This window comes from Lissotriton vulgaris, chromosome 1_1 (assembly GCF_964263255.1).
Source record: "Lissotriton vulgaris chromosome 1_1, aLisVul1.2, whole genome shotgun sequence".
In the NCBI taxonomy this organism is placed as follows: domain Eukaryota; kingdom Metazoa; phylum Chordata; class Amphibia; order Caudata; family Salamandridae; genus Lissotriton; species Lissotriton vulgaris.
This window is the reverse complement of record NC_141685.1, coordinates 1,744,768,656-1,744,780,151: the sequence shown is the minus strand read 5'-3', so window position 1 is coordinate 1,744,780,151 and position 11,496 is coordinate 1,744,768,656. Positions and strand designations below refer to the sequence as shown.

Genomic DNA, 11,496 nt, shown 5'->3' with positions numbered 1-11,496 from the left:
GCAGGTAACCTAGCGCAGTGACCACGCGCAGAGCACAAGGACCGCACAGCAGAGCAGAAGAACAAGACAGCGCAAGACAGGGACCAATCAGCAGAGCCAAGGACCAGGCAACGTAGTACAGGGACCAGGCAACATAGCAAGGGGACCAGGCGACAGAGCATAGGGACCAGGTGACAAAGCACAGGCAAGCGACAGCAGCACGACACAACGACCAGTCATCAGGAGAGAGGAATAAGGCAACAGAGCTCGCCGACCAAGCAGGAGGCAAAGGAGAGAAGACGAGTGGGCAGCATTGCATAGGGGCTAGCTAGGCAGCAGGGCACAGGGTGCAGACCGCAGAGGGACCAGACAGCACAAGGACCAGACAGCAGGACACAGGAGACGGGCGGACAACAGTGACTGAGGCTAGACAACAGAGGACGTCATCTATCCGCAAAGCGCCAAGAAGACACAGTAACAAAGTACCGGAGCCAGACAAGGACCAGGCACATCGCAGAGGACGCAGGCAGAGCGCGCGGCAGCAGCATGGCCCCGGCAGCTGCCCTCCTTCTCTGCACAGCCCTCCTGTGGTTCGCGGAGCCCTCCCAGACCGGACAGCACGAGGACTCTCTGTACATGTGGATCGACGCGCACCAAGCCCGGGTCCTTATAGGTAACATCTCTCTCTCCTCTTGGACTTTACTGTAGCGAGGGGGGTGTTGGAAGTCGGTCGCACGTGGTCAATTCCGCAAAAAACAGCTGTGTTCTCTGCAGCATGCTTGCGTATTCCAATGTCTACAGTGTTTGAAATGTGCTCACCATGACATTTCGCTTATCGACTTGTCCGTTTGCCTCGCTCCCTGCTTTCCTGTCTCCCTGTCTTTCTGCCTGCCTGCCCGATTTCCACACAGTGTTATCTGTGCACCTGTGAAACTTCATTTCTTTTCAAATGTAGTGGCCCTGTCAATAGAAAATGTGCTGTCTGCAAAAGACAGCGCGGTACATACCACACCGTGCTTTATTAATGCATTTGTGACAGTGCGCTCCAACATGCGCCCAGCCAATAGCACATGTCTACCGCTCACTCTCCTGCTGATCGGCGTGGCTGAGTTGCTCCTTGTGTGACATTGGATGTTTCACAATCCCCATGACTTGGGAGATGCAACACTGTTCCACTCTGGAACTAGTTCCATCACCACTGGCTCGAAGTGATCTGGTCGGATGCATGCCCCCTGGAGCGCGACTGCCAGGCGTTTAAATGCGAGCAGCGCATCTAATCAGAAGCAGCGTTGGCTGCGTGTTGTCCTCAGAGGGCCTGCTCAACTTTAGTGTGTGCTTGTGTGTGAAGCTTGCGCTGATGCCAGAACTGCACCAGTTCTTTGTACTGGCACTAAAGTTATTTATATTTCCTGTACCTGGTCTGCCTGTGACTGCATCTCAGCCGCATCTGCCTTAGATTGACCTTTCTCTGGACTTTAGCAAGCTTTGCACGGGAACTGCCTGTCCCATAAGTCATCTGGAGCAGTGCTTAATTTGTAGAAGAATGAGTGCCAGTGCCCAAAGCCCTCCTCAGAAGCCCGGCCGGCGCTATTTAATGGTGAAAGGCCACATACCAAGGCTGTGTAGTCTTGAATCATCTCATGACTTCTCAATCCACTGCCAGGCACTCCCTCCCCTTTAACTCACTCTTTCAGGTTCCTGCTATGTCCCTCTGTGACTTTTCCCCCCACCTTTCTCATCCTCTTTCTTTCCTGATTGTGTGTTTTTCCCTCTCTTGCTGTGGTAAAAGTTCGATGAGGAAAAAAGTGTAATCCCCAAACATGAGTGCCAAAGCCCTCCACCAGCAACCACCGGTTTAAATTAAGCACTGGATAGGCGAGTGTAGTTCTGCATGTGCTTTGATAGGAGAAAGGCTCTGTTTGTTTGAGGGAAGCTTGCACTGGCTGCCAGTGCCGTGTGAAGGAAGCCTGTACTGTTGATACCAGTGTCCTATTTGTTCTCTGTGTCAGAGAAGCTTGCATTGCTGTGGCCTGATCTACCGCTCCTGTGACATGTTCATCATGTATGCAACACGTCTTTTTATATGAAAAACACTTGCCCTGCCATCCATGCTACACCCAGTGCCCCTGAAAAAACATGTTTCTGTGGCCATAGCTTCTTCAATGTACTTATTTTATTTTCATGCTCAGTTTTTCTTTTCTCTTTTCTCTTCTTTTCCTTCTCCGGGAGTTGTAAACCACAGAGTGAAACAGTTACAAATATGGACGATGGGCAGGTGTTTTGCCTGTAGTTGAACAAAATCGCCCTAAACATGACTTACATTTAATTAAAAAGGAAGACAATGATGATCCTTCCACCTCGTAATCAGATTTAGTTTCACTCTCCATGCAGGTTCATGTTTACACCCCAGTGTTGTCAAAGCAGCAGTCGTTTCCAAGAGGGTGCCCAGAGTGCAACACTCATACATGAGTTGTATCTCTTTTCAAACTCTGATGACATGTAACTTAAAGTTGATCCTAGGGAGACATGTATGTAATAAACATGTAATGTACATTACCATTCTGTCAGACTGTTTCTAGTTCAGAAGACATTCTTCCAAAGTCCCTGTGTGTTAAACATCAAGTAAACTGAAACAGAAGTGTAGGAGTGAGAATTAATTCCTTATGAAAACCTGCAAAGAAAACAGTCCATTGCAGCCCACTGTAGGAGGATTTCACTACAGTAGGAAGGTATAAACAAAAGGTAAATGCTGTGATTATGTTAATTCACGTTGGGGAACAACTACTTTAGTTTTAGTTCCAGGTGTTTTCCTGTTGGATACATTAGGAGTTTCATTATCTAGTCGCAAAGTTCAGAAGAGCTAGAGCCCCTCAACAAATGTCTTAGCCAACATACATAAGACCAGATGAAACTAAGAGGAGTGCCACTGTGACTATAAAAGCGGAATCACAGAAAATACGTTTATTTATCTGAATGGATTTCTGATGCCTTATGTCACTTCACTATCCTCATATTGAAAACAATCAAATGATGGTATTAGAAGGTTGGAGGGTTTGCTAGTAGGTGCTGGCTGGGTTCTGCTCACTTTGGATGTTTGTGTTTTATATACAGTCCAAGAACAACAGGATGGACTGAATACCCTCAAATAATTTTGTCTGACAGATCAGTGACATATATTGAGCATGCTTCTTAGCTGAATGAAATAGGGATAATTATTTCATACCACAATAATTTTCTATTCATTGGGGAGTACTTTTAGGTTGTGCCTATTAGACACTATATGCACTGTCTGTTACGAGACAAATTGTGGGCTTACCAAGCACATATTGGGGCTTGAATCACATACACTGCTAACCATTGGTTGGCTCACCTGCCACTCTAATTTGTTTGCTTAAAATTCGGTGTCTTACCTTGTCCATTTTGTGTCTGTCCTGGAACATGTCTCTTTACTTGGGTCGTTCCACTCTGCATTGCACACTTTTAAGGACTTATGCTTTCTTTTGTGTTAAGCACTCCATAACAGTACATGTGTTTTCCAGCTGTCTTCCTAGTGCGCTTTTCTTTCCTCCTCCACACTCCATGTTTCTCTTTCCTCACCCATGTACTTCTACCCACCCGCTCAACCTTGCTCTCTCGGCAGTGGCCTCTTCACTTCACCCTGCCATCTGTTACTTCCCCTACCCTTTCCTTCTTCTCTCACCCACTGCTTCTCCCCCTGATCTCCATAGTTCCTCCCGTAGTTCTCCCTTTTCTTCCTCGCCCATGTGCTTCTCCTCACAAGCTCCACTTTGCTCTATCGCCCATTTCGTCTCCTCCCCACCCCTGGCTTCAGTGTTGCTTCCCCAGCTACGCCCTCCTCTCTTGCCCTATGCTGCTCCTCCCTACCCCAACATGTGTGTTGCTTTCACCCACCAGCTCCCTGCTTCTCTCTTGCCTGTTGCTTCTCCTGCCCTCCATTTTGCTTCCCTTCACCTCCCCCTGAAATGTTACTTCTCCCTACACCTGGCCCTCCATGTTACTCTTTCCTTCCCAAAAGGAAAAACAAGAGAACCCTACTCACTATGGAGCCAGGTTGATTAAGTATTTTAAGAGAAACAGTGGTTCCTGTGGAATATATATACTTAGTGATGATTGGAAAGGCGAAGCGAAAATCGCATGTAGCCAGGGGTTTACCAGTAATGTCAAAGAGAAAGGAACACACATACACTGACTCTGTTGTTCTATAGTTGTATTAAAAAATAAATACATTGAAAATGAATATTCCAACTTTTATAAGCATGGCAAAAAAGTATTTACAATTTTGTACGGTGTTCCAAGTGAACTATGAACCTAAATAACATAAGTGGCGTTTGTGTGACAATATTTACACGTTTTCAAAGACTTTTAGTTTCAGAAAGCGACCAAGATTAAATATTTTACAAGTACATAGTACCTATACATTGATAGAGTGCATTTTCATTGGTTTTCTTTTTTTCTTTTTTTGTCGACGGCGTTTCGACCCAATTTTGGTTGTAAGGTCTCTTCAGGACCTATAATGTTAGGGACATCTGGATGAGGAATTGCTGTGGTATAGTGGGGTGGTGTGTAGCCCGTGTAGAAGTGAAAAGAAAATTCTCACTATGAAACCCAGCCGGGTTCCCTAATGAGGGCGTGGACCTAGCAATCCTACATAAAAGTAGCTCAATGGCTCCTATCTCTGCTTCAAGATTGTGAAATCAACAGTGGCTGATATCATTTGAATTGTGGGTGCTCCCTTGCAATGTACTTTCACAATCCAGGTGATTTCTTAGCAAAAGGATTCAACCGCTTCGGTCAGTCGGATAGTCGCGGCCGGCATGGCTTGCGAGTGTGGAGCCTGGTGGTTGCGTGAAATGAAATGAATGAAATGAAATTTGATTTGTAGAGCGCATGGCTGCCCGAAAGCGTCCCAGCGCTTGCTTAGGGAACCCGTCCTGGTATTCCCCTGCGAGATAACCCATTACTGGGCATCCCCAAGGTGAAAGCCAGGCATCCTGCTGCGAGGGGCTGTTGTGGAAATTAAGTAAGCTATTGCCCAGAGTTACAAAGTGGGACTCCATGATTGGAATAGGCACCGAGGCGAGAATTGTCAGGTCCGGGGAAATTTTGAGCCCAAGACCCGCCGAGGCAGGGAATTGAACCCTGGTCCGGGCCAGACCTCTGCATCAGGGTCTGCCCCTCCAACCACTTGAGCCACACTGGGGAGGTTGCTTGCGGGGGGAGGTTTAATTTGATAATAAAATAAAATTAAACCTATCTTTCCGCCGGCCTGGTTCTGCCTCTTCTCTGCCAGGCTCCCTCCCCTAAGCCAATCACAACACTGAAAGCGGCGTTGTGATTGGTGGGGCTGCAGACTAGCCAGGGGCTTATGGGGAGGCCATTTTCTCCATGCAGGCAGCATTGCAGCCTGCATGGAGAAGGGCAGAGTGCACATGACTGGTTTGGGTGGCCACAGGGGGCCGACCAAACAGTCTTTGTGCACTTAGTCCCCTGCTCTCAGAACAGCCATGCCCACCCGCGACCAAACATTAAATGGTAATAACTTAGAGTTATTACCATTTTATGTTTCTGCTTCTCGCACTGTGAGAAAGCAGTGGGGCGGCGCTCCTCCACCCTAGTGGAGGAGCCGCCCCTGGGCTCGAAGGTGTCTGGGTTGTTGGTGTAAGAAAATGTGACTGTTCATGTATTTAGGTTATTAAGGAGAACAAGGGTCCTCAGGGAATTCAATAAGTAGACAAATAAACTTATAGCCCACAATAAGTACTATAGTTCAACTTCCTAGCCTAGCTGGGCGAGGAACGTTTAATTTAAACTTAGAAAAGATTAGTTGACCTCAAGAGGGTCACATACAAACGTTTAGATAGGGCACAATCCTGTACCTATCCCAAGGATTAGAAAGAGCATAGGGTAAAGAAAAGTTAGTGAATCAGAAAGAAATTTTCTTACCGACAAAAGAAAGTTTTGAAGCCAACTGTCGCTTGCAAATTAATAATCAATCAAAGCAAGTTTCGACATACAGTGTATACAGATTAATATACAACATAATATCATACAACACTGTTTTAAGCGTCAACGTTTCGATCCCCTGGCTCCTAGTGAACCGGGATCATCATCAGGACTGTATTAATCACTGCCTGTTTCCATTACGGACGCCTGTTGAAGTAAAGGGGAGGAAGAATGAGAGAACAGCATAAGGCATCCGCCTGAAAAAGTGACATAAAAAACATTTGTGCTAGCGAGGTCAATCTGTGGCTTGCTGGCCACTCCTGCTCAGAACCAATATGTTTGTTCATAGCTGTGTTTGAACTGTGTGAGATAATTCCATGCAAGTGGGGGCCAACTCAGGGCTCCGTGGGGATAGCGTCACATCAATATGTATATTAACACACATAAACAATTGTTCCTTAATCGAGTGAATGAGAGGGTTGGATAACCAAAAAGCGACCTGGTGAAATTGTGAACTATAAGTGAATCAGGTAGCAAGACTATGCGACGATAGGCTAGTGAACGGCACTCGAGGTGATCAGTGAATCAGGTAGCAAGACAGTGCGGCGATAGGTTGGTTGGTGGACGGCGCTCAAGGTGAGCAGAGAATCGACAATGTGAAGTGTGCACAGGATCATTGTCAATTTCACTTCAAGTGCTCGTGAGGAAAGTGACGAATCAGTGCGGCAATGAGTGGGATCGCATTGTATAGACCTTTGCGGCAGACGAAAAATTGAAGTAATCACATGCGTGCCGGGTACGTAGTGGCCATTGCGGGGTGCTATTGTTCATGCCCGGTTGGCGAGGGCTGTTTATATAGCCCAGAATGACACTAACCTGTCCGGTCTCTGTGATGGTCTTGGGCAGGCGTGGTAGGGTGTTCAAGGTATTACCAAGTATCCAGGAACGGAAGTGCCTGGAACCAAAAAACCCAGTGAGAGGGATAACCGCTCGGTCGGGTGTGTGCGCCCATACCAAGTGCCGGGGCAGAAACTTTACCTTGTTGTGAACAAGTTGTTTGCAAGGGCCGTAGTATCACGGGTCTTCCTTGGTGTGGGAGCTCGGTAATTGGAGTCCGTTGCTCCTTGCTTATTGGAGATTGAATCCGCTTTCGCAGGCGGTTTCGAATGCTGGATTAAAGGGAGAATTACATTATAATTAAGTACGGGATCCCGGCTATAATTATAAACATTGGCCATATTAATCCAGTTTTTGGAGAAAAGGGGGGTGGGGGGTTGTTTTAACCGGCATTTACCTTAGTCGGCGAGATGCTTGTTGGTGGGTGGGAGGAGACACGATGATCTCTCTCCTTCTCTCCTTTAGCGTGAGTCCGCTGTAGCAGTGTTACTGGGTTCGTTTCCGGGAAGTTAAGGCTAGTGGGCTACTGACATAGAGAAGGGACTGGCTGTTTCCAATGCACTTACGGCAGCCATTATGGAATGGTCTAGGGCCCATTGAAAGGGAGGACCTGCCAGGTCCCGAATAAAATATGAGCGGCCATTATGGAAAGGTCTATGCGGCACTAGGTAGTGATATTGTGAGTGTGATTTTTCTGCACGACCCGGTGAGGGTTTAGAAGTGATAATAATTATCGTGATTAGATAGAGTGAAAATGCGTGCTCATAGAGGACTGACCTCAGGGCCAACCTTTATACACATAGGACTATTTACATAAAATTATTTGCAGCGATACATTCATAGCATTAAAATTACTTCTAGTTTGTATTCTGGATCATATATGCACTTCAACAATTATCAAGCTGCGGAGAGTTTGAAATTGGCCATGAAACGTACATTTAGTAATTATCATTGTTCATTCAAATCTTCATAAGTTTTTCAGATTTGCATAAGTTTTTGGCAGACATGGTGTGCAGAGTCTAGCTTAAAGGAGGGAAGTCCAATCCTCTGTCCGGTTTAATCCATTACGGATCGAGTCCAGCATTATTATGCATTTCAGTTCCTCTTTATTTAGTAGATTGGCCATGCTGCCTCCTCTTTGGGGTAGCTTCAATGCCTTTAGAACAGTCCAGCGGATATCATCCTCATCATGTTTTGCTTCCATGAAGTGTTCTACCAGCGGGGCGTTCGGTGTCCTGCACCTGATACGACTTCTATGCTGGCAAATGCGAGTTTTAATTTTCTGTGATGTTTGGCCCACATAGATTTTATTACAGGGACATTGAATGAGATAAATACCATTACTTGTATTGCAGTTTGTGAGAGTGTTACATTTGAACGTAATGTTATTGAACACCAGTGTTTTGCCTTCCATGGTCAAACTGCATACAGTACATCCACCACATTTCACATGTCCAACAATGGGGGACAGACCCCATGCCGCTTCAAGAGTAGAAGAATGGTTAGCAATGAGTAGGGCTGCTCGAACCAAGTGGTCCTTTAAATTCTTACTTTTTTTGAAAGCGAATAAGGGGCGCTCAATTTCTAGAATACCTGCATTAATCACGGGCCAATGTTGCAGAATCATTTTCCTCAGTTTATTAGAGAGGGGGGAGAAAGTCGTTACACATGCTATTCTGTCCATTTTTTTCTGTGGGTTTGGGACAATCAGTGTTTCTCGGGGCCGGTACCACGCCCTTTTCAGGGCGTTTTTTACAATTTTCCTGGGATAGCCCCTATCTTTGAGTTTATTAGCCAGAATGGCACTTTCTCTGAAGTAATCCTCCTTGTTTGAGCAGTTTCTCCTAATCCTTAGAAATTGGGAGAACGGTAGCGAATCCCTCAGAGCCCTAAATGTTCATGTATTTAGGGCCTAAGTTGTGTAGTGTTTTGAATGTGTCTGTGAGGAGTTTGAAACAAGTGCGCTTGTGTGGCGGGAGCCAGTGGAGCACTCTGAAATGTGGTGTGATGTGAGTTCCGCATGGGAGGTTGAGGATGAGTTTGGCTGCTGAGTTATGGATGGTTTGTAATCTGCTAGTGAGTTGCTTGGTGAGCCCAACATAGAAGTTGTGCTCGTAATCCAACTTGCTAGTGACTAGGGCATAAGTGATAGTTTTCTAGTGTAGCTTGAGAACCATTTGAAGATCTTTCCCAGCATCTTCAAGGTGTAAAAGCAGAATGCAGTGACAGTGTTGACTTGTGAAGCCATGTCCAGTTTGTTGACCATGATTATTCTGAGGTTCCTTACTTGGATGCTGGGTGTGGGTGTGGCTCTTAGTTCGGCCGGCCACCAGCTGGATTCCCATGTTGAGGCGTTCTTACTGAAGATCACTACTTCTGTCTTGTCGGTTTTGAGCTTTAAACAGTTGGCTTTCATCTAGTTAGTGACTTTGGTCATGCAGGCCGTGAATGTGTTTCTTGTGTTGGGGGTCTTGTCAAGAGGGAGAGTAAAAGTTGGGTGTTGTCGGCATCGTGGATGATATTGGCAAAGGGATCATGTATGCCATTGAAGAGGGTGGGGTTGAGCGAAGAACCTTGAGTAACTCCGAAGGTTAGTTGAGGGCTTTTGATGAGTAAGGTGCCAGGCTGACAGCTTGTATTCTATTCGTTAAGAAGCAGATTCAGCGGAGAGCGGTCCTTGGATGCCAATCTCATGCAGGCACCTGATGAGGATGAGGTGTAAGAACGTGTCAAATGCTGCAGAGAGGTACAGAAGAATGAGGGTCAACATGTCTCATCTGTCAAGTATCATGCAGATGTAATCTTTCACTGCAATGAGTGCTGTTTGGGTACTGTCGCTGGGCCTAAATGTGGACTGCGTGGCATGGAGGAACTGGTGGTTACTGATGTGGTCGGTGAGGCATGATTGCTTTCTCTAAGACCATTTCCATGTACGACAGAAGGGAGATGGGTCTGTAGTTGAAAATTGTGGCTATGTCAGTGGATAGTTTCTTGATCAGGGGTGTGATGGTAGCAAGTTTCTAGGTGTCCTGAATTTTGGCTGAGTAGATGGAGGCATTGAAAATGGGTGTTATGTCTTATCGGATCGGTAGGAGTCCTTTGAAGAAGACACTGTAGATGCAAGGTTCAGATGGGGTCCTCAAGTAGATGGTGCTTTATAATATATTATTGACTCTGATTGTTTAAAATTGTGATTTGGAGATGAATAGAATGAAGATGAATGTCTCTCTTTTAATTTATAATATTTATGAAGTCTTTTTTTCTTCAACCCAACAAACCTAAACATTGTAATACTCCACTGTTCATAAATGTTTATCGTAATTGCACTTATAAATGACGGAAAGAAGTCTAATTATCTGTTACAAAACATGAAATAGAATGTATTTGTAAATAAATATGTATATATGTCTATATTTTAATCACATAAATATGATTTGAACACATTAGCAGGCTTAATAAACAAGCCTCCTGCACCCTGTTAACCATTGTGTTCAAATAGAAACATGAAGTAATCAGGTGACCCTGATGATGACCTTGGAGAAGCATTACTGTGTAACGCTTCTTCATGATTGGATGTATTGATTCTGGATATGAGTGGGCAATTTGGGATATTTTTCATCCAACTGAAGTGATTTTGGAGGGTGAGTGAAGATTACCCATTATTTATGTCTCAGACTTTGACTGTGTGTGTGTTTGGGTTACGCAGTTCATCATGATGATCTTCTGCTAATCTTAAAGTGCTTGTGCCTCTTGATCTAATAAACTGGACAGAGTTTCCTAGATTAGGCTGATATTAAAGTGCTTGTGCTCCTAGGACTATGACTTAGTAGTAGTTGTCATATACTCCACTCTTTAAACTTTGTTTACAGTACCACAGATCAAGTGAAGTTGCTAACGTTTCTTGAATGCCTGTCCCAAAATGATGCTCGTTCTAGTGCTGATGGTCTGGAAACAGGCTGTTCATTTCTAAGCATGGGCGGAAAATCCGTTCCGCTCGCGGATTTTGTGGATTTTCGGTAAATTCGCAATCCGCGAGATTCGCGAATTTCCAGCAAAATCCGCAAATTCGCACGCAGCAGATTTTTTTTTCTTGGTGATACAATTTTGCGGCGTGCGGCGTTCACTCACCGCCATTCAGCGTTTGCCGAGTTGTTTTTCTCGATATTTTTGCGAGTGCTGCGCCATTTTGGATTTTGCTGCGGGATCCCGCTGGAGTTTGGCGACGCATCGCGAGAGTTCGCAATTGCGAACATGTAGGTGCGGCGGGCAACAACAATCTTGCACTCGCGAAATTACAAAATTTGCAATTCTGCACAAGAAATCCACTAGCAAGCAGCATAGACCTTCTGAAAATGAGGATTTTTATCAGAATAACTCCTCAGGTTGACATTTGCCTGCACTTTTTTGGATTTGAGGCCTTTTGACTCTCTTTGGATCACTTTTGGATTAGAAATCAACTTTCATAACATTACAGTTGTTGTTCTGCAGAAAGCACTCAGCAGGTGCAAAAGTTCACTCATCATTAGTAACCATTCCCTGTAGTACTTCCTGAGGGCCCCCTCCAGAGTTCAGTTGCCTATGTTTGTTTGGGGCATTACAGTTGCTGTTCTGCAGAAAAACGAATTTTCAAAAATGAAAGCACTCAGCAGGTGCAAA

The 11,496-nt window shown here is 45.3% G+C and overlaps 1 protein-coding gene across 1 annotated transcript in view; it reads left to right on the top strand.

Annotated features, from left to right (window-relative positions):
- The first annotated feature begins 335 nt into the window (after positions 1–335).
- WIF1 (Wnt inhibitory factor 1) overlaps positions 336–11,496 on the top strand; it is a 289,485-nt gene continuing 278,324 nt past the window's right edge. The window contains exon 1 of the mRNA XM_086919031.1: positions 336–652. Within this exon, the coding sequence (XP_086775157.1) occupies positions 526–652 (127 nt within the window). The 5' untranslated portion in view covers positions 336–525. The remainder of the gene's footprint in view (positions 653–11,496) is intronic.